The 24,290-nt window shown below is 34.4% G+C and overlaps 1 protein-coding gene across 1 annotated transcript in view; it reads right to left on the reverse strand.

The window, feature by feature from the left end:
- The window catches only part of LOC144963513 (uncharacterized), a 35,994-nt gene extending 12,391 nt beyond the window's left edge, over positions 1-23,603 (reverse strand). The window contains exons 1-16 of the mRNA XM_078897587.1: positions 23,536-23,603; positions 22,067-22,180; positions 21,033-21,080; positions 20,518-20,584; positions 17,727-17,806; positions 17,347-17,418; positions 16,695-16,744; positions 15,926-16,035; positions 12,292-12,579; positions 11,134-11,321; positions 10,268-10,417; positions 8,923-9,015; positions 8,068-8,160; positions 6,003-6,138; positions 3,060-3,167; positions 1,783-2,227 (exon numbers count right to left, since the gene is read on the reverse strand). Of these exons, the coding sequence (XP_078753713.1) occupies positions 1,783-2,227; positions 3,060-3,167; positions 6,003-6,138; positions 8,068-8,160; positions 8,923-9,015; positions 10,268-10,417; positions 11,134-11,321; positions 12,292-12,579; positions 15,926-16,035; positions 16,695-16,744; positions 17,347-17,418; positions 17,727-17,806; positions 20,518-20,584; positions 21,033-21,080; positions 22,067-22,138 (2,000 nt within the window). The 5' untranslated portion in view covers positions 22,139-22,180; positions 23,536-23,603. The remainder of the gene's footprint in view (positions 1-1,782; positions 2,228-3,059; positions 3,168-6,002; positions 6,139-8,067; positions 8,161-8,922; positions 9,016-10,267; positions 10,418-11,133; positions 11,322-12,291; positions 12,580-15,925; positions 16,036-16,694; positions 16,745-17,346; positions 17,419-17,726; positions 17,807-20,517; positions 20,585-21,032; positions 21,081-22,066; positions 22,181-23,535) is intronic.
- Positions 23,604-24,290: the final 687 nt, after the last annotated feature.

Consider the following 24,290-nt stretch of genomic DNA (forward strand, 5'->3'; position numbering starts at 1 on the left):
TAAAATAATTGTCTTGAAGAAAAATTTCAGTCTGCTTATAGGCAACATCATTCGACGGAAACCGCATTTGTTAGGGTTGTTAATGATCTCCTCTCTGTTATAGACAATGGTTCATGTTCTTTGCTGAATTTGCTTGACCTATCGTCTGCTTTTGATACTATTGATCACAATCTTCTTCTCAAACGTCTTGAAATTACTTATGGCGTGTCTGGTGCAGCGCTTGATTGGTTTAGGTCATATTTGTTTAATCGTAAACAGATTATTACGGTGGATGAATATAGATCGGAGGAAATCTTTCTTGATTGTGGGGTTCCCCAGGGTTCAGTACTTGGACCCGTTCTTTTTGTTTTGTACGTTGGCCCTCTGTCTAAAATCATCAGAAGTTTTGGTCTGTCTTACCATCAATACGCTGATGATACGCAATTGTACTGCGTTTCCAATATGAGAAATTTACAAGAAGTATCAGCCAATAGTAAAAATTGTATCCAAAGTGTTAAGAAATGGATGAATGAGAACAGACTGAAACTGAATGATGATAAGACGGAGGTGCTGTATGTGGGGAACAGGAAGTGGAAAAGTGAAACAGATTTGAAGTTGGGGGATGCCTCTATTCAAATTGTTGACAAAGTGAAAAACCTTGGCACATTCTTAGACTCTGGACTGTCGATGGAGCATCAGGTTAATAATTTGGTTAGATCTCTCTTTTTCCAACTAAAAAAGATTGCTTCCATTAGACGGTTCATATCTGAGGATGTGACCAAGCACCTGGTTATGTCCCTCGTACTATCGAAATTGGATTATTGTAATGCTCTGTTGTTTGGCGTTTCGCAATACAATCTGAAACGTCTTCAGATTGTCCAAAACAGCGCTGCCAGACTAGTATTTATGAAGCGTAGGTGCGACTCTGCCGGACCTCTACTTCATGACCTGCATTGGCTGCCTGTTGAGAAAAGAATTAAATTCAAAGCTTGTGTTTTAGTGTATCGTTGTCTTGAAGGTACTGCCCCTTCCTACCTTTCAGAACTAATTGAAAGATATTCAAAACCCCGCCCCTTACGTTCGGCCAGTGATTCCACAAAACTAGTTGTCCCTCGAATTCGGAAAAATGCTGGAATGAGATCCTTTTCTCATTTCGGACCCTCTATTTGGAACGCCTTACCGCAGAGCATTCGTGAAAAAGAATCTTTGTCTATTTTTAAACGTTCGCTTAAAACATATTTGTTTCGATTTTAGTAGATGGTATGAGAAGCAAGATAGGTTTGGTTTGTGTTGTGTGTTGTGTTGTGTGTGTGTATGTGTGTGTGTGTGTGTGTGTGTGTGTGTGCTTGTGTGTGTGAATGAGTATGTTTCAGCCAAAGTAATTTGTAATTTAAGCGCTTAGAGTCTGGTGTCTCGGAGTTATAGCGCTATATAAGTTTTCAGCATTATTATTATTATTATTATTATTATGAGAAAATAATTTGAATTAGCAGTTGACGTAGTACTGAGCACAGAAGTAGATTAAGTTCATATTATAATCTGCTCATTTAGAAATGCTTTACAAGCGTTCCAAGCAAACAGCACCACTTAACATATAATGGACATGACACATTTCCGTTTAACAAAGACAAGTATTTATTTTTCTCCTGAATATGATGAGAAAAAAGCGAGTAAAGAGCCTTTTCCAAGAGTCAAAATTTGCCATTTAAAATATAGGAACCAACCGTGAACATAAATTTTCTTTTAGTGAGTTTAACATAAACTATTAGCACTATATTTTTATTCTTTTTTTTTTTTTACCCTTAATTAGAGCCTATTTTTGTTTTTCTGAGTTTTTTTATTTCTGTTCTTTTCTTTTTTCTTTTTTCTTTTTTTGTTATTCTATTTTCATCTTTCCCTTGTCTTTGAGTCTGTTTTTGTTTTGTCTTTTGAGTTTTTGGAGCTTTTTTTCTTTGCCTTAAATCTTTACAAAGCTTATAAAGAATCATTAACAAATGAATAAAAAACAGTTCCATTACCTCTTGCATAAAGTGCATCTGTTCATTAGAGTTGGCCTCTTCCACTGTAGCAGACTCAGGCATAGAGGAAGTCAATGGGACGGGTAGATTGCTTTGTACCAAGGAGATAGGCCTGGGTACACTGATACTTTTCATCACAGGGGGCGCTTGGGTGAGTTGTGGAGGATCACTAGAATGACTTGAGTTGGACACAGCCAAATCCGACACGTCAACTAGGGATGTCTGTCTCTCTGGAGTAGAAGGGGGGGGGGGGGGGGGGATAAATACAATTTATCATGCTCAATGCTTTCCATTATTGTATTGAGATTGTTTTAGTAACATTTTTGCTTTTTTTAGTTAATGTCAATAGGCCAAAAGAACCAAGAAACTGGCATACACAAAAATAACAGGAACAGTTTCTTAAACTGACAACAACAAAAAAGTGAGAACAAAACTGAGACTTTGTCCACACTTTTTGAAAAATTTGAGGAGATATTACAGCACTTCATTTGGTGCCAAGCCCTCAGTTTTTGGAGAGTTTTTTTCTTTTGTTTGTTTTGTTTTTTGTTTTTTTTTGTTTTTTATCATTAATCAATCCTGAATAAATCATGAAAACTAAATCCTTCCACAGTTTTTCTCAATGAATTAAAACTGAAGTCTTTTAGTATAAAAATGTCACGGCAGGTGAAAGAGGTCAGATTGTCATGGGTCCCAAAAAGGGCAGTTGACCCAAATCTTAAGAACATTATGGCAGTCTTATGTCCTGCATGGGATCGGGAAGAATAAGTAACTTATTAAAATTCTGAGTCAATAGAATCTTTTAGACAAAATGGTATGGTTCACAATTTCCTAACATCACTGAAGAAATTAAATTTCAAGCTCTTCATTTCATTTACAATTTTTTTTTAAACAGATATTTTTTAACAGATGGAAAATGTTTTAAAGCAGATAGATAATGTTTCAAAACAAATAGAAAATGTTTTAAAGGGCTTAAAGCTGATAGATAATTTTAAAACAGATAGAAAGTGTTTTCAAACAGATATATAATGTTTTGAAACATATCGATAAACAAAAAAAACTTACTAGAGGGATTGCTGGCATTGCTCTTGGGATGAACTCTCGTCTTTCTCACAACTGGTGACAGAAGAACAGCACCAGAAGACGTAGGAGGTTCTGTGGCTTGTGGTTGAGCTGGAATGAATAATAACAACAAATAAATTATCCTTGATGTCTTTATTGCTGAAAATCAATCAATGACAACAAACTTGATTAAAGGATAATCTGATATGCACAATAAACCAAAAGAAATGTGTGATGATTCTCCGGTAATTACATAATAACGGGGCGGATAGAGGGACATCTTTTTGTTTTATATTATAAAACATTCTCAAAAGGTTTTGAAATAATTTTAAAGGTAATCTTATAGAATGGATTGCTCCACATATTTTGGATCTTAGAAATGACATCTTAGTATATTTTCTTTTTTGACAATATGTTCAATAACAGAAAAAAAGGCTTTTTTATCGTAACATTTTAAAACTTTTGTTTCATGTTTTCAGAAGTTAGTAGTACAAATCATTCCGGATAATCGCAACACCTTGGGATCAGTGAAAATGTTGCGATTAACTGAAGTTGCAATTAACCGAAGCTGAGTGTCCAATAAAAAAAATAAACATATGACAGCACTGTATAGATCTGTCAAGCAAAAGCAGCTTTGATGCAAGTCGACATCTTTTTCAGATTTCACTTTCATTCTTCTGTTCTTAACATTTGTAAGAGTCAAATAGTTTAGCCGTGATGAGAGACAATAGAGCTCTCACCAAACTCATTGATCACAATGCACAATTGCCAATCCCAAAACAAAGGATATCGCTCAGTCTCTCTTTACAACTGTCATTGTCTCTCATCTCATGTAGTTCCATATCTGAAGCAGACGTCGGAGGTCATCTTCCGCCAAGCTGATCTATCTCTTGCCAATTCTATTAAAGCAGCGCCACCTTTCTCAGCTTCATCTGTCCAAGTTCTTATCCCTTTCAAATACGTTGTTCTTTGTCTTCCTCTTATTCTTTTTCCATTCATCTTTCCAGTCAAGGCGAGTACTTCCAAACCAGGGTGGCGGATAATGTGTCCTAAAAATTCCATTTGGCGTTTGATGATTTTTGTTATCAGTGATCTTTTTCTGTTTGCCATTTCTAAAATTTCTTCATTTCTTTTCCTTTCCACCCATGACACCCTCATCATTCTTCTGTAAAACCACATTTCCACTGCCTCCAGTCTTTTAACCATGGTCTTGTTTATGGTCCAGCTCTCACAACCATATAGCAGCACAGACAGTACATAGCAATCCAGGACTTTGATTTTTGTTTTCATACTAATATTCCTGTTTTTCATAATTGTATGCAGCTGGTTGAATGCATTCTTCGCCATACCTATTCTTTTCTTTATTTCACAATCTGATTTTCCATTGGATGTTACATTGAAGCCTAAATATTTGAAACATTCAACTTGTTGTATTGTTTGTCCTCTGCTTGTTATTACACAGACTGGTGGGTTATTATTTTTAGATACCGTCATACATTCTGTTTTAGATATATTCAGTTCCAGTCCCATATTTTCACTACTCCTGACTACAACATCCAGTAATTCTTGTAGTTCATGTTCAGATTCTGCCAGTAGAACCGTATCATCTGCATACCTCAGATTTGTTACATTCTTTCCTCCAATACACACCCCCTTCTTATGTTCGATATCTCTTAATATCATTTCACTATAGAGGTTGAATAAATCTGGAGACAAAACACACCCTGCCTAACTCCTCTTCTAATAGGTGTAAAACTGCTTAGCTCGTTGTCAACACGCATTGCTGCTTCTTGTTCCCAGTCTACCTGTTGTAAAATTTATGCCCAGCCCCCTCGCCTGCTATCTAATGGCCGTAGATTACATCACAAACCCATACTGCAAAGCCCCTCTTTTGTCTCTCTAATAAAGTGGTGACACACTTCTGTAGCATTAAATCCCGCTCACTCTCAATTTTTCAACTTATCACGATTTCCTCCATGATGAAATTTAATCACGATATTTTGTTGGATTGATTTCTTGAATTTACCACTTTTGAGGGCGAAAATTTGTTGCGATTAACCGAAGGTTGTTGCAATTAACCAGTTAATTTTATATAGAATTATGTCCGTTTCTTGGGAAATGTTGCGATTAACCGAAAGTTGCAATTAACTGAGGTACGATTATCCGGAGTGAACTGTAGTAGTAGTAGTAGTAGTAGTAGTAGTAGTAGTAGTAGTAGTAGTAGTAGTAGTAGTAGTAGTAGTAGTAGTAGTAGTAGTAGTAGTAGTAGTAGTAGTAGTAGTTGTTGTTGTAGAATTAGTAGTAGTAGTAGTAGTAGTAGTAGTAGTAGTAGTAGTAGTAGTAGTAGTAGTATGTAGTAGTAGAACTACTGCTACTAATACTAGTAATAGTAGTAGTAGTAGTAGTAGTAGTAGTAGTAGTAGTAGTAGTAGTAGTAGTAGTAGTAGTAGTAGTAGTAGTAGTAGTAGTAGTAGTAGTAGTAGTAGTAGTAGTAGTAGTAGTGGTAATAGTAGTAGTAGTAGTAGTAGTAGTAGTAGTAGTAGTAGTAGTAGTAGTAGTAGTAGTAGTAGTAGTAGTAGTAGTAGTAGTAGTAGTAGTAGTAGTATAGTAGCAGTAGTTGTAGTAATAGCAGTTGTAGTAGTAGTAGTAGTAGTAGTAGTAGTAGTAGTAGTAGTATAGTAGCAGTAGTTGTAGTAGTAGTAGTTGTAGTAGTAGTAGTATAAAAACGTTTTGCATCAATAAAGTATAACTTATCTTATCTTATCTTAATATCCCTCAATTTTCACAGATAACCTAATATAGTTGTAATTAAATAAACGATCTATCCAAAAAAATATGTGTTGCCGAAAAAAAAAAAATTTTTTTTAATATAAAAACCATCACGATTTTAAGATTTTTTTAAATATTTGACTGAACTCCTCCACATATAGACCATCCCACCATTACCTGCAAGACTTTGATTTGGGGTAGATGTCCTAGATTCTTCTGATTTCTTGCTGACATTCATTTTGTCTCCAAAAGTACTTGGGGCTGGTTTCGGAATTTGACTTGTAATGATTGTCTGAAGCTCCACAATTTGTTTCTGAGGAATGAAATTTGAAGATGAGAAGAATACACACTTGAAAATAAAATAAAATTGTAAAACGTTAACAAACAGATAGTTATAATTATCAAATTGTTATTTTAAATTTATCATGCTATAATTCTTACCTCAGCAGGCAATTTCTTCAGCTACCTTTTTATAAAAACGAAAAATTTTTAATCAATAATAAAGATGATCAATGCCAACAGTTGATCATTTCGATGGAATGACCCAAAAACGCAAAGCAAATATCAGAGTACCAATTTGGAAACGGCAAAATCACTTGAAAATCAAGACTTCCGTTGGTGACATTTCAACAAAACAAAAACACGGCGAAGAAATCAAGAAGTCTGTACAGAAGTGCATAGATCAAAACTACCCTGAAAAAAAATGGACAAGAATCTATACAGATGGTTCATGCAATAAAGAACACACGTGCGGGGGCCTGGGAGTGCACATCGAGTACACAAATGGTCAACAAAAGGAGATCAGCAAACCGACTGGTACTCGCACTTCAATCTACAAGTCAGAGGCAGATGCAATCCATGAAGCTGTTAAGCAAATCCTCTCAGAAAATGAAAAGCCAAGACACATAGTGATTTTAACAGATGCTAAGAAAATTCTGGAGGATATAATGATGTCCTTTGCGGATGATATAGACGCCTTGGTGGAAGACCTCATGAAGCTAAGCAAGTTTACCAACATTGTACTGCAGTGGATTCCAGGACACTGTGGGATACTTGGAAATCAGATCGCTGACCAACTGGCAAAGGCAGGCAGTCGCATGCAGCAACCCTCCCCAATGTACTCAACAGGAGAAATTAACAAAATGGCCAAATTTATCCAGTCTCAGAGATGGAGAGAGAAGCACCCAGAATACAACATGAATGACCCAATCAAGGTGCTCAACAGAAAGGAACAGGTCATCATCTTCAGACTGAGAACTGGACACAACCAGTTAAAGGAACATATGTGGAGGATGTCCAGAGCAGGTGCCTCTGGACAATGTGACTGCGGACTTGAAAATGAAAATGGACATCATGTCCTAATGGAATGTCCAAGGTACAACCAGTTGAGAAGGAACTTCTGGCCTGATCCAACCCCATACTCAAAGAAGCTGTACGGCAGTGAGGACGACCTCAGGACCACTGTGGGCTTCATTCACCAGACCGGACTGACCATGTGACGTGACGGGAACGAAGAAGAAGAAGAAGATCATTTCGATGGACAAGTAGGCTATCTGGCATTATAAAAAAGTTTTGATAGAGTCACTTAGATGCAGTACATAATATACTTATAAATAAACAAATAAATAAAATGTATATAGCGTCAATATCCACCTAACATGTTCAATGGCGCTATACAAGACATAGGTGATGAGAGAATTTTAAGAAAATTAAATGTTAAATATTAAAATATTAAGGGGAAAGTTAATCTAAAGTTAATCTAATACTAGACCTCTTTTACTTAAAAATAATTCTTTTAAGATAAAAAGGTTCACCATGGATATATTGTATAAAGTGAGATAACTGAACAATTATGAATGGCTCACTTTGTATCCTATCCAGCCACTCATCTCAGCCAAACACTGAACATTTTCACAAATATTTCACACACGATAACCAAAATCTCCAGACCAAATACAATAGAAGAGAACAAAGTTTTCAACATTCCGTCCTTACATAAGAAGGATATTCTCACTTTTGATTATTAGAGTATGAGAGATGAAAATGTCTTTTTATTAGGTGATTTGTATCAAGACATCTTTTCAATATGTATAAACCTTTGTTTTCGTTTGATGCGATCCTAAATGTGTACCAAAAGGGCAAAGTTGTTTTATAAATGTTTTGTTTCATTTTCGAGAAGAAAAAATAAATCATAAAAATCAAATAGATGAACTTTTGAAAAAAGGAAGCGAGAAAAACTCACATTCATTTTTGCCAATTCAGCAGCAGTAGTTTCTTTATATCGTTGATTTTCTGAAAATAACTTTGCATATTCTTCCTGTGTCATTATGAGGTCCTGAGTGAAAAAAAAAAAAATTACATAATGAAATAAAACTAATTGAAATAAATCAAACATCATCTAATTCAAACAATTTATGTATAACATTCACAATCTATAACGGCATATTATGGCCTGAAACATTTAATGATACCCTTTAAATTTAACAAGAAATTCTTAAAATTTGAAATAAGGATGAGCACTTTGATTTGAAAGGAGATACTTGAGTATCAAAATTAAGGACTGACTTTTAAAAATAGATTAAAAAATCAATTCTCAGCCCCTTATCATTCAAAAGAGAGCATTTTGCAGACATGGTTCGATTTTACCCTAACCTTACATCATATTTAACCATTTTCATAAAAAATGCAGTAAATAATTAAATTAAACCCGAGGAACATCGTAGTACTGCCCTCTTAGTGAAAATAGCTGTTTTCTTTTACAACCAGATTGGTAGAAATCAGGACTTGTAAATAAAACTCTGCCTCGCCATTATTGAGATAAACAATCCCATATTTGTATTAATCACAGATTTATGTCACAAGATGTTTAACAAATGTTTTTTTACATGGGCAATTGAAGATCATAAATTCCTCTTTAAGTTTAAGTCAAGATATTTGTGGTGCTAAGGTAATGACAATGGATAAACTTTTTTTCTTCTCCTATAAAGGCAGCACTCTCATGAGCAAGATGTACTACAATGCCAAAAACTAGCATTTAAATGAGACAAAATGATGTTCTATCTACATCATGTCCTTTATAGATATTGTATAAACTCACGCTGGCCAAAGCGTCAATAATGGCTCTCAACTGGAAGACGTCTTGGCTCAGCTGTTCCCTAAGGGTCACCTCTGTCCTCACCCTTAACTCTGTCTGCAGAGGAAAGAAATAGATCAATGATGAAATAACTACTACAACATTCTTTACTACCCCCTTTCTGATAAATCTTATACTTACCTTTTAATAAACACAATACGCCTGAATTGTTTGAGATTGTATTTTAGCTTAGATATGTATTTGCTTTAGTTTTTTTTATTTTTGTGATTTTTTGGGGGATTTTTTTTGTTTTTTGCTTGCCACAGAAAAAATATTGATTTAATACTTTTGTAATCGGTAGTGATTTTTGTTTGTGTTATACCTTACGATAATTGTAGGGAATGATATGATTATTATGTAAAACACTGTTGAGAACCATATTAGCGAGGTTTATATAAATACCCCATTTATTATACATACTTTATATAATCCAGTGCCTGTATTAATCTCATTACCTGACTCACCACTTATCTTTCCCGAGATGATCTCAATAAAACAGTAAAAGCAATCTCCCAGAGCAAGAGTTAACTCCATTTTCTGTAGTATTAAATGACCAGTATCATTTGCTTGCTACAAATTGACCATGACCCTGCCAGGTCTAATGCAAAATAATTTCTATCAGATACCATGCTAACCAAACACTACTATAAAGACAGAGGGACTGATTCTAGTCTCTTTGTTTGTGAGTCTATCAACTGCGCTGTTTAGACTTTTTCACTAAAATTAATCAGTAGTAATTCTTATAGGAGAAGAAGGCATTTAGAGAAATAAAATCTGTCTATATTTCGGTAGCATTGAATGAATATTAAAGATTGCTGTTCCATTGCACAGTACTTTCCACACAATCTAACAAAAATATCTACCCAGTCACTGCTAGTTGAACAAAGGTTAAAAAAAAGGAAAGAGTGATATAAAAAATAAAAATAGAAAAAAAAATTGTAAAAACAAACCAAAAAAAACAAAGAATAATAACAATATCAAGCTCATAGAGCATGACCTGGTCATTCTTATGCTCTATATAAATGCCATGTATGATTATCAATGATAAGTGAACCAAAATCATACATTGAAAGAATGTCTTTCTCACATAAGTAGCAAAACGAGTAACCACTTAACCATTTTTAATTATATTTGTAACTACAGAAAAAGGTCTAGCAATAAGGAAATAATAAAAATGTTTTCATAAATTTCCTTTGAACCAACTATCAAATATCTAAATACCCATGAGAGAAAAGCTGGATTTGTCAAAATTTGAAATTGACATTTCTCTACATCAGGGACAGATCTAAATAAACTGGTGTTTTCATACCTCTTTCAAATATTTAGTTAGACGGGAGACAGCACTGACAAGGGCCACGGTGTAGCCTGAAAATGTTTCTGTTTTGTCGACATCACCTTTGGGGAACCTTCCTGTCTGCTGTTCATAGGAAGAGAGCTCTGTTTCCAAGTCTTTCAAAGCCTGGTTAAAATAAAAGACAAGATTCTGTGACACAAATTACTCTGAGAAAGTCATCCTTTATCCTGCTGCATAGTGAGGCACTTTTTTTTTTTGCAGAAAACTGCTATTTTGGCTTTTTCTAAGTTATTTCAATTCATCGATATATGAAGGAAAAAATTTTTGGGACAAAATAAAATATATTTGTCAGAATACAGCAGTATTGTATTCTTTAAAATTTTGAGCCGCTTGAAGACAAGTTTAAATGACCTAAAGTAAATAAATAAGAGCCTATTGACAATTATTAAAATTATTAAATATTCGACACTCACATATTTTATTTTTTATCTAAAAATGATCAATTATATAATGCTCTTTATCAATACGGAGTGACTATTCTCACCCCCCGGATGCTAGTCTTCATAATAGTACACCCCCCGGATGCTAGTCTTCATAATAGTAGTCCACAATTGTTGTATGTTTAATCCAAAGGTTGTAATGCAGTAATTTGTTAAGTTTCTTGTCACAAGTTGCACAATTAAAATTTAAAAAATCAATCAAATCCAAATCGCAAAAAGCCGGCGACGTTTTTTTCGGTAATCCAATCGGCCGGGGGGGGTGAGAATAGAGGCAGCCTTATCAATAACCTTTTTGCAATATTTTAGAGCCAAAATCATTATACAGTTAGCTCTTATTATACATTTCTGCAACAAAATCAAACTTCAATAAACTTGACTCACTTGTCTCATGTCAGTCATGGTCAAATTAGCGCTTGTTTGAGAGTCTTGCAGAGATGTGGTCGTCTGTTTCCTGGTTTTCTTGACTTTCTGCGTATCGTTCATGGCAGACATTGGGGACCCATTGCTGAAGATTGGAGGTTGTTGCAAGTTTCTGGGTGGAGTCTTGAACTCTGATCTCGTTTTGGGACCTGATGAAGATAAAAATGCAAATCCAAAGATTTAACAAAGAAAATAATTAATAATAATAATAATAATAATAATAATAATAATAATAATAATAATAATAATAATAATAATAATAATAATAATAATAATAATAACAATAATAATAATAATAATAATAATAATAATAATAATAACAATAACAATAATAATAATAATAATAATAATAATAATAATAAATAATAATAATAATAATAATAATAATAATAATCTATTATAAATTTAAAAAATAGGATTGGGAATCAACATTGTTCCGTACAGCCAAGGTTAATTTTAAGCACAAAGCACAGAATTACAGGCAAATCTAATAACTCTATAAGACTATGTTTCCCAAATTATTCTAATTAACCACTGCCCGTTGATTTGCAATGGTTATTTAGAGTATCTGCGAGGACGTAAGCATGAGTCCATAAAAGTTGACCCTTGACCTTCGGATTTGCAATCAGTTCACAGCCCTCCCACCGGACAGACCAAAGCTCGTCTCGATCGATGTGTGCATATATTCAAATAAGTGCACGTCAGTCTCAATCCATTCTAATTTCCACAATACAGCAGTATAATAATTAATATAAAGGAATGCCAGTTTGTAATATCCATTATTTCTCCCAAATTCTGTGTGTTTTCCACTAGTAAAAATAATAATAATAATATAATCATTATCATCATCATTATTACTGTTTTTATCATTATCAATATAAAACCATCCATTTAAGTAGTATGACATTTTTTAGTACATCAGAATAATCACATAGTCTTTTTGAGAAAATGAAACTTAAAAAGTATTGGACCATTTGGGTTCCTTTAAAAAAAATTAATCCCTTTCTCTTTGAAAATGACAACATCTACAAAAAAAAAACTCACTGCTAAGTGGTTTAACAATCCTTTTTGTTGAAAAATTAATAAAAACAGCATTCTAACAGTAATGTTTTACTATACCTGCTAAATTTGCTAGCAGTAACGCTATATGTTGTGGATTTTGCAAGAGTTCAGGGGTGACCTTTCCTTGATCCAAAAGCATTTGTAACAATTTGACTCTTTCTAGATCTTCTGAAACCCTATTAGAATCATTGTTTGAAATGTTTGTGTTCTGTTGGGCAACAAGTGTCTCTGGATTTAAATAATCAACTTTTCTCTCCTCCTCTTGGAGATATTCCTGGAAATGTTGAAGATTAAGTTTTGATTTGTAGGAAATGGGCTGAGGCCGATCTGTCTCATCGTCTTCATCTAAAAAAGCAAAAATTAAATACTAGAATTAATAAATAAGAAGAAACATGGTTGAAAAAAACAAAAAAAAGCAACTTGTTGAGTTGATAAATATGAGACAAATTACAGGGAAAATGTGAATAATAGTTTGTTTTTTTCAAGTATTTTGTAAATGATTGTAATTTATAATATCATCCTTATCACAACTAAATCATCATCATTACTATTACTTATTAGACAAATTTGGAATAATTCAGGTTACTCTTTTTCAAACACTTCATTGAAAGTAGTAAATAATTTCAATGATCAGTGAGGGAATTTTTTTTTAAATGTATTTCTAACGTAACATTCGACTGTCGTAAAACCCTTTATAATCGATTGCTATGTGATCTTGTGGTATGGCACTCGCCTTCAGATCAGAAGGTCCAGAGTTCAACTCCTGCTCTGATTGGTGCATAGTTTAATAATTAGAAAAGGCTTTTTACTCAAATTTTCTCACTGTACTCAGATGCAAAATAAGAAGCTGGCTGTTAACAGTGTTGTTTCTATTGGTAAAATTTTGTAATATCGCCGAACAATCGCCATGCCTTGTTTCACATGTTAAATGTTGTTAGCTAGGGACCCTTTGTAAAGCGCTTTGAGCATGATTAGTGGTTTAGCAGAGACGCCAACTTTAAATTTGGCTCACAGGAATTTCAGAAACTACTCAGAGGAATTTCAAGGCCAAAAGAGGAATTTCCACAAACAAGAAAAGGGAATTGGGTTGATATTTGGCATTGTGTTTACATTTTGTATAGTTCTAATTAGATATCAGGGATGCCACCAGGCAAATTAAAAAAAGCCTGAAAACTTGAGCGGACGAGATACAAATCAACGTCAAGGGCTTTGTAGGGATTTGAAAAATGTCAAATTTGGAATATTGTTTCAGTACTTATTATTTCAATTGAGAGCAAATAACACACAAAAGAAAGGAGAGTTAACAGTTTTCAAATTGATAAAATAAGGTGCTAAAAACAAAATATAGACAAATTAATATCAATAGCTATCAGGGGTGAGAATGACTGGTCACATAAAAGGAGAAAATTTTTCATTGTGAAGATCATGACCCACCCATGCAACCATAACCTATAAATTTGAACTTCACTCAAATTCACTTAGATGCGATCCAAAATTTGTCTTGCAGCAATTTCTGACACGACTTGGAGAATTTCAAAAGTTGAAAGTGTAATTACATTTGGTGGTTGTAGTAGGGATGATGATGTGGTGGTGGTTGTAGTAGGAGTGGTGTTAGGGATGATGTAGTAGTGGTTATGTAGTACTGGTCGTATGGATGATTATGTGGTGGTGGTTGTAGTAGCTGTGGTAGAAATGATGATGTAGTGGTAGTTGTAGTAGTAGTGGTGTAGGGATGATGTGGTGTTATTTGTAGTAGTAGTGGTGCTAGGGATGATGGTGTGGTGGTGGTTGTAGAAGTGGTAGTAGGGTTGATGATGTGGTGGTAGTTGTAGTAGTAGTGGTGGTAAGGATGATGTGGTGCTATTTGTAGTAGTAGTGGTGCTAGGGATGATGGTGTGGTGGTGGTTGTAGTAGTAGTGGTGGTAGGAATGATGATGTGGTGGTGGTTGTAGTACTGGTGGTCTTTTAGAGATAATTGTGTGGTGTTGGTTGTAATAGTTGTGGTAGGAGTGATGATGTGGTGGAAGTTGTAGTAGTACTGGTGGTAGGGATGATGTGGTGTTATTTGTAGTAGTAGTGATGGTAGGGATGATGATATGGTGGTGGATGTAATAGTAGTGGTGGTAGAGATGATGAAGTGGTTTTGGTGAGTGTTTTTTATTCAGTGATTATAATAGCAATTTGTCAAAAAGGAGGATAATGTCTCCTTCTATCGGTCAAACGCAAGCAAAGTGTAAAAATAACAGGAACATAGTTTTGTATTGGTATTATGTAATATATTACTATTACTAGTATAAATCCATTCTTATCATTAAACATAAATTTACTTTTTGTAAACATTTAATGAATGTCCTTTCCACATGTTAAAGGCCTACAATGTTATTCCAATAAAAGGCCAGAAAGTGTTGTTTTGTTTTGATTTTTACTTTATAAAGCAGGCTACAATATCTTTTATTTTTTACCGAAACCTAGTGGTTATCCAGCTTATAAATACAACCCAAGAATCTCACAAATTTAAAGCCATAGTCAAAAGGTAAAAAGAAAGAAGAATAAACTAAGCCAATCACCATTGCTTTATTCTAGGCTATTGTATTATCTCTGTATAACCAGATGATTTAATGGATGGTTGAGAAAGAAATAAAGAGAGAGAGAGAGAGAGAGAGAGAGAGAGAGAGAGAGAGAGAGAGAGAGAGAGAGATATGTGTCCCTCCCCTTCCCCTTCAACCATCAACTAGCTAATCAAAGAAGAACACTGGTCGTCTGTGTCAATTGTGACATCTGGTCTAGAGCCATTCAGTCTGGCCCGACGTCATAAAAACGGGACCGTCACTAAATTTCACGAGACAATTGCACAGGTGTCAAAATATGACATAAGACATAGTGGTGATTTTGTGGTTTTGAGGGAAATGTTTGACACGGCAAATTCAGCGGAAAATTTCTGAGAAATTCTCAAAATCACTGTTTATTTATCAAAAAAAAATTTTTAAAAGGAGGAATTGTGATGGGGATGGGCGGAGATAAACTACCATTTAGGTGCCCAAATATTCGACTGCAATTCCAATGACAATCATCTGTATGGCTACTCAGATTCTTATCTTGGATGAGACGACATTTAATGATCTTCAACTATTTAACGTTGCAGTAGTAGTGATAGTGATGATGATGTGGTGGTTGCGGCTGTAGTAGTAGCGGTCGTGATGATGATGTGGTGGTGGTGGCTGTAGTAGTGGTGGTAATGATGATGATGAGGTAATAGTGGTTGTAGTAGAAGTGGTAGTGATGATGATGAGGTGGTGGTGGTTGTAGTAGTGATATTGATGATGTGGTGGTAGTGTTTGTAATAGTATTGGTAATGATGATGATATGGTTGTAATAATAGTGGTAGTGATCATGATGCTGTGTTGGTGGTAGTAACAGTAGTGGACGTAGCCCGGAATATTTTGCTCCAGACCAGATTTTTTTACAGTGAAACCGGAGTTTTGGCATCATTGGTTTTACCCTATATAAATGCTCATTTAATTATATTCAAAAAATTACAATTCAAGTAAATGGATTACCGTACTGTTAAATGGTCAACATAGTAAATTTAATAAATTAGGATAAAATCAAAAAGTATTCAATACATTACAGGATGAATCGATAATAATTGAAAAATGAAGATATGGGAGTTTGTTTTGTTTTTTTATCATACCAGAGTCAGTGACATCAACATCATTGATTGCAGACTGATTCATCACAGAATCGCTCAATTTTTCCGATCGCGTGTAAATATCAGGGATGGGTTGGACTAGACTTGAAGATCTGCATAGAATTGAAATTTAAAATGTAATAAGTACTCCTTAATTGATAGCAACAACAAAAACGATCGTTCAAAATTTTCCATGAAAAAATTTTCCCTGGTGGTTTTTCTATTCTGTTAAATTTTAACAATGAAATAGCAAGACATAAACGCAAGATATCATTTTCTATAATTAAAATTGGAAGAAAGATAGCTTTTATTGCTATCATGAAGTTATGTAGAGATTTATGTGATCAAAATGTTCTTTTCTATATATGTAAGACAACAGCAACAGCAGCAGCAGCAACTGTAACAACAACAACAACAACAACAATAATAATAATATATAATAATAATAATAATAATAATAATAATAATAATAATAATAATAATAATAATAATAATAATAATAATAATTAAAATAATAATAATAATAATAATAATAATAATAATAATAATAATATAATAATAATAATAATAATATATGACATTTATAGATTGCTTAATTACACTAAAATAATATATATATAGTTCTTTCCAAAATTTTATAAAATCAATCAATATAAAATGTTGAAATATGCAATTTTTTAAGTTCACAAAGCATGAACTAGTCATCGTTATATAAATACTAAATATCTTATAATGTTTTTTTAAATTTCTTGATTTTTAAAAGATTACTCACACAGATTCAGACAGCGGTGCTGTTGTTACATTTGGAAATCCCACAGATCTCTGTTGACATAGAAATGAAATTACTTTGTGTTTATTTCACGTTTTAAAAATAAAAGGCCTCAATAAATGGCTTAATTAATTGTATTAAGACCTAAGATGCTCAAAACTGCAATTTTACAAATGTCAATTGAAAGTATACAAAGGATACATGACAAATACGTCAGACATTTTGGGAAGGCATCAGATTGCATGTTTGTGCACAGATCTAAGATTAGGAAATTTTATCCTATTGTGACAGTGGTCCTTTAGAGCCATCATATGTTCCACAGATTTTGATTTTTTTTTTTTCGGGTTTCTACATTATTAAATGATCAGTTTCATTTACTTGTCATCCCTTTGATAGGACACTGGTCAATCCTAAAATATTTTCCATCAGATCTAATAGAGTTAGTTATCAAATTGATTGGATCAGAAAAAAACATTGATAGCATCCAGGACCGATTCCATTCCTTTGCTTGTCAGACAAAAGCAGTACAATTGGGCTCTTGTGGTATTCTATGTGGTGAAGTCTTAACAATACAGAGAGCTACCCAGGCATAAAGATTTAAATGACATTTCATTGATGGACACTAATTACAAAGGGCAAAATCTGGACCATTCACCTTAGGGTCATCACCAAACAGATCTTTGACAACCGCCATCATGGAATCTGATTTGGCCAGAACTTGTTGGAGCTGAAAAAAAAATGGAAAAACACAATGAAAACAAAGGAAGACAATTTCAATGGTCTTCCAAACTGATTATTTAAGTTCATAAATAAGGAATTAACATGAGCATACAAAAATAAAAATATTCATGAATAATTACTACTCCTCACTGAAGACTTTTAACAATTAAAGGTCACGATTATAATTTGCATTTCTTTCCTTTGCTTAAAACTCGATTAACTTCTTAATAATATATCTATTGCCCAAACCAGCCATATTTTACGACAAACTATTTCCTAGTGTACAAATTACACGTTAGATATCTACACACATACCTGATGTTGATCATACAGAACTTCTTTCATAATTGCAAGTTTTTGAAGATCAGCCCCAGAAAGTTTTGTTTTCTGTCCTTCTGTATATAAAAAAAAATGAAATGAAAAAAAAAATTATTTACTACAGTCCACTCAGGATAATCGCAACACCTTGGGATCAGCAAAAATGTTGAGATTAACCAAAGTCGCAATTAACCGAAGTTGAGTTTCCTGTCCACTATTGCAACATTTTCCCGCTGAGTTTACATGATCGTGGGACATCCATGGCCGCGGTATCTTTGGTTGATTTTAGATAAAATGATGGGGCACTGTTTTCACCAACACTTGTAAGTTTTAATAGAAATTTTTATTTGACCACTGATCAGTTTCATACCATATATGGCAAACTCAAGCCAATGGTTGTAAACATTGTTCTTAGTCCGCCACTGACTGAGCAATTTGATTGAAATAAAAACCAAGCAAAAGCAGCTTTGATGCAAGCCGACATCTTAATCGTGCCGCGCTGAAGACCGGTCCGGACCGCGGTCCGACGGTCTTTTAGCTGTGAACCGAAGACCGGTCCCAGAGGGGAAGATCGGCGGCGGTCCTCACTTCTTATCACCTTTCAACTAGTGGGGGCGGTCCTTGCAAGGACCACGGTCCTACGGTCTCGCGCCATAGCCTACTACTTTCCCAGCGATTCGTTGCTTCGGTTGCCTATCTTCCACCAATCACCACCCATCCCACTTAATTAATCGCACCCACCCCCCTTTGCCATACACTAAACGACCATACAGGCAGACGACCACCAACCTCCACTTCCCAAACCGCCCTTTCGTGTGTGAGATGGGGGGAACAGGAGGCGCACGCCTTGGACGATTCCATTATACGGGGTAAATTTCAAAATTTACTACACCATAATGATCGCAATGACAATGATCTATGGTGAAGGCATGACCCCTCTTCTCTAATGGGTTATTGTTTGAAATGTATGTGACTACAAAAGATGTGTGTGTTTGTGTGTGTGTGTGTGTGTGTGTGTGTGTGTGTCGAACCTAGCAAGTAGCAAATCCGATTTTTTGTTTTCTTTTGTCCATCTCTTGTCACCACTCCTTTCTATCGCAGTGTTGTCATTTAAAATAATACAATAATATTAAAATTTCGTTTGGTGTTTTTACTAATCAAATAATATGAGTTTCATTAGTTTCTTCCTTCCAAAAACCCAGTTATAACGTCTGAATTTTAAAAAAGTCCAATAGAATATTTGGGGACCCCGATAGCTCAGTTGATAGAGCACTCTCTTTATACGCAAAGGGCCAGAGATCGATCCCGGGTGCAGTCGATTTTTTTCTGAATCCCTGTCTACTCAGCAATGAATGGGTAGCTGAGTTTGTTAGATCTGACGAAAAGTCACCATCGACCCCTCTTATCACCTCATCCACCCCCTCTTATTATAACTTCACGTCTCTCTCTAACTCTTCAATGCTTGCTGCCCTCTAATGTGTGTGTGTGTGTGGGGGGGGGGGGGGGGGGGGGGGGGGGGGTGGTAGGAGTTGCGTGTGTGTATCAACGCCACGAACAACTCGATCAACGCCTTGGGCGATCCCATTATCTCCGTTAATGGGGATAAATTTCAAATTTTATTAAATTATCGAACTAACAAGGAAGTACGGTGAGCAAATAAAGAAGGCATCACCCCTCTTCTCTAATTAGGTTACAATTTGAAATGAGTGTGACTACTCCGTGTGTTTTACTCCTGTAGGCCACGGTTTTCATCGTGTAGCGGTCTTTAACGGTTCAAGAATGAACGATCCCACGCTCTCAAAGGTCAAACCGGTTCGAATTTCCAACAGTCTCTCAGGAATGTTCAATGTCGAAAAGGACCGGTCCTAGAGGACCGGTCCTTGCGGTCTTCATTTCCCAAGGACCGTAGGACCGTGGTCCTTAAGCTTGCCAAGGACCGCCCCGCACTACATCTTAATCAGATTGGATTAACTTTCACTCTTTTGTTCTCAACATTCGTAAGAGTCAAAGAGATTAACTGTGATAAGAGACAATTAGCTCTCACTAATCCCATATATGCACAGTTGCCAATACCAAACAAAGGATATCGCTCAATTTCTCCTTACAACTGTCATTGTCTACCTATTATCTAGACTATGCCAACCCCCCTTTTTTTTTTAAATAGATATAAATTTTCACCATTTTTGGTTAGAAGAAATATGAGGTGAGAACTCAAAAAAAAAAATTGTTGAACAGTTTACAGGTCCACATTTCACCTAATCCAAGAATGTCTTTTTCCACAGTTTTTATCTTATCATGATATATTACAAACAAAGAAATCAAGACCTTTACTTTATCTCAAATAAACCCATAATCCAACCATCTAGTGGCATTCAAAGTAAAATCTGAATGAAAGTTTGATGAAAATTTATCAAAAGAAATAGTTTTGCACTTATTAATGTGTTTTTTCCATACCGTCCATTGGGATACTTTACCTCAAGGGGAAACTTAGCCTCTGTGAATTTGGAGTATTTTGAATAATCTCAGATTTGATGCCGTTATTGTAACCGTTAAAAGACTTGAATCTTTACCAAAGAAAATAATTGGCACAAAACAAAATATTCTCTCATTGGTCCAAAATTCGTGAGGCAAAGTTTCCCCTTTGGGCAAAAGTTACCCCAGTTGACAGTACTTACTACAACATCAAAAAGACATGCCTGGCATTTCTCAATTGCTAATAGTCTATGAATTGCAATTTCACGATCAGCTAGAAAAACAAAGTCTATAAAAGTATTAAAAAAGGTTTCACCTGCTCTCATTTTCTCCAACTTAACAGACATGTGGTTTTTTGACTTATGGGATTCTTTCCGCAAGAGCTGAAATATAAATGCATACATTCAAATCAAATAAATTTCCATCCATATGAAACAACAGTAGATTAGTATAAATTTTTATGACACAAAAGATAGAACCTTAATTGGTAAATAAAAATTGTAAAGGTTATAAAATTCTCTCAATGTGAGGTATGACTTGCACCGTCATGTGATGATTGTGGAAATACTTTTACTACAACATCTTTTTCAGGAGTTTTGTAATCTTTTATAATTTCATTCTGTTTCAAAATTTGAACTCCAACTGTTGGTTCAGTTTTTTACAACATTATACAGTGGTTTAAGAAAAAAAAGATAAGAAGGAAATAAAATGAAAAAACAAATGAGTATCAACCTAATATAAAAAGATTAAGTCTTTAATTTTAATAACCATCTTATTCTAGAGTGACTGATGTAAATTACAAGACAAATACAAAAATCTGAGAACACTTACAACTTCATTGGGTGTCGCCCTGTACACAGTCAAGTCATTTACAGAATCCTGAGAATGAAAAAAAATTACAAAGACAAGAACAATTATACACATGTTGCCTTAGAACATCTACATTAAACATGTCAAAACTATGGCCCAAGTCCCAAAAAGCAGTTATTAAGATTGTGAACTAAATTTCTCAAAATCAGATTTTTCCCATTATTATCTACTTATAATTATTGTCTTGACCTCTTTGTACCAGACGAGAAGTAACAGTTAAGTGACTTGGACTTTGACGAGTTGATCACTTTACTGAAGAATACTCTTCGTGAAACTGGTTATTTTAAAGGGTTAAATTAGACTAGGGTCACAGATTTCTATAGTTTAAAACGCACTTTAAACAAATAAGTGGTAATATTAAACTAATGTAAGTGTAATTTGAAAATTATTGGAAATATTTTAATTTCTAGTTCTGTTGTGCAATGGTGTTCATGATTGAGGAATTCAAAAATAACGAGACAGATTCCAGTAAAAACTTTTGTTCATATCTTCTCTTAAAGCAACATGAATTTACCAATAAACATTTTAACATCAATATACTAGAAGACAATTATCATGTTGAAAAAGTAAAAAGAAAATTGTTACTAGATCTTAAATTATAAATATTTTGATTTTAGGACATATGTGGGGCTGGCTGAGAAAACCCGGAAAGATGTGCAAATTTCAAAAATTGAGTTATATATGCAGTGGTGCAGACCACATTTTTCTGATCATTTATCACTTTAAATTCCTATGTCTATTATAACCAAAGTTATGATTTTTTTCTGAATAAAATTTGTTTCTATCGGAAACACTTTATCTTTGATTTTGAATCATATCTCTCATCAAAGCTTGCTGCATCTTCCCGGGTGTTCTCAGCCAGTCTCACATATATCCTAGAATTCAGAATAATGTTATAATTGATTGAAATATTTTCAAAGTTTCCTCATGCATATATGATTTATATGATATACACTGACAAAATGCCTTGCTATCTATTTTGTTGATAAACTCACATCCCATGCAGGCTTCTTCCTGCCTGGAATCTTTTTCTTTTTGCTGGGGCCACCAATCCTTTGAAATGACATTGTTGTTGTCTTAAGGATCGATGTCTATTGTGATGTAAAAATCTAAAATAGAAAATTTTAAAAATACCATGTATGAAAGTAGGAAAAGTGTGAAACCCAAGGTTAGTTTTTGTTATGTATTTTCTTTTTTTTTTTTTTGGATCTTTTTTTCTTGGGAGTCTTAATAGAAAAAGTAGACCCTAATGGTCAAAGTCAATTCATTCCAGACTGTTTATTCATTGGAAAAAAACGTGTATTTTGATTCATTCATGCTTCTTGACATTTTTTCTACAAATTTTATTTTTATGAATATTTATTATTATTTAATGATACGTAAAAATGTCAGCGTTACGTTTATTTGATGTCATATTGCCAACAGTTAATGAAATTTTGAACCTTAAACTTTAAAGTTGACAAAAAGGTTGCAGTCTTGAAGAATTCACCAAACTATCAAATAAAAAAAGCACCCTCTTCCAATGTGTCTCTTTTTTTTTTCAATTTTAAATACGTATCAAAAGAATACTTCGTTTGGCTGTTTGTCTGTCTCTAAATAAAAGATAAAAAGAAGAGGAACAAAAATTTGTTGTTTTTTTAATTGTTTTTGGATTTTTGTTTGTTTTATTTTTTTAGTATTTTTTTTTGGGGGGGGGGGTGTTTTTAAAATCTGTTGTTTTGTTTTTCATTTTTCTTTTTACAGAAGTATAAAGAGGAAAGTAAACCCACAGATTAGAAATGTCTAATTGCGTGTTCTGCCCTTTTTGAATTGGATACCCAAATGCTTGTTCTCAATCAATACCCGTTCGTGTTTTGAATTATTTTACTCTTACTCTTACTTTAATTCTAACCGGTCAGCGGTACTGGGTTAAGTTATCTTTGTTGGAGGCAAGCCTTACTTTAACTTTTTTTAAAGTGAAGTCTAGTCTAGATATCTAAGATGAGTGGAGACAGGTTAGTGGTGTTGGTATGGCAATGTCGATACGACACCGACGTGAGGATAACCTTCGACTTCACTTTCAAGTAATGAGTAATGCTTTAACTTTTAAAAGACAGAAAACAATTTGATCAGTATGTAGTAACTACCGTTACATCCCTACAAGTACAACATGTGCGTGGTTTTACTTTAATTTAACTCTTCGGACTCTTCCGGTCGTAGATACGTCTAGACAGACCGTCTAAGTCTAATTCAAAGAGCAGACACGGCAGACGAGAGTCAAGACCAAGATGAGAAGCTAGAAAGATAGATAGATAGCTAATCAAGAATACTGAATGGAGTGTGAAATGAACGATGGGATAGGAATTCTCCATTATAAAATAACATTGTGAACTTTCTAATATATATATTTAATGCTTAAGTAAACGTTGTGAATTGTAATGTTTAAATCATAGAACAATAATTATATGAGTCTAAAAGTTGGTACCATTTCGTTGCGAGTGTAAACACATCAAATTTGGTAGACCGGAAACGGAGTTTCAGCACAACTTTGCCTTGCTTCTTTTGTCCCCGCCGAATAAACGGTGTAACGATAAAATTGTCTTCCACTGAAAAATCGTATATTCAATATATTATACTAACAACAATAAGATATGAAGTGAATAGAAAAGTGCCAGAAGACAATAGAGAATAAAAAAAAATTTTCGCGGCGGTGGTGGGGTTTGAACCTGCGACCTTATTGGTACGACAACTCCGCCTGGCAGGTGAGAGCGTGGCTCTACCGTGTGAGCTATCCACGAACACAAAAATATTCGTTTCAAACTCAAAGTCATTACTAGATCCCTCTCTCACCCACTTCTTGAGACCACCGATTCGTTCGTACACCACCATCGCGAATAATTTTGACCAGCAGTTAAGCTTAATAGCCAATATTCTCAACACAAACATATAACATAGAAACGATTGAGACATTGAGTATGCTCCGGTGTATGGGGTGAATTTTTAATTCAGAAAAGTGAGTGGAGCAGGCACTTATGTTGGTAACAACAAGATATGAAGTGAATAGAAAAGTGCCAGAAGACAATAGAGAATAAAAAATTTTTCGCGGCGGTGGTGGGGTTTGAACCTGCGACCTTATTGGTACGACAACTCCGCCTGGCAGGTGAGAGCGTGGCTCTACCGTGTGAGCTATCCACGAACACAAAAATATTCGTTTCAAACTCAAAGTCATTACTAGATCCC

The sequence above is a fragment of the Berghia stephanieae genome, chromosome 1 (assembly GCF_034508935.2).
Source record: "Berghia stephanieae isolate SIO BIC M18660-M18661 chromosome 1, UCSD_Bste_1.3, whole genome shotgun sequence".
In the NCBI taxonomy this organism is placed as follows: Eukaryota; Metazoa; Mollusca; class Gastropoda; order Nudibranchia; family Aeolidiidae; genus Berghia; species Berghia stephanieae.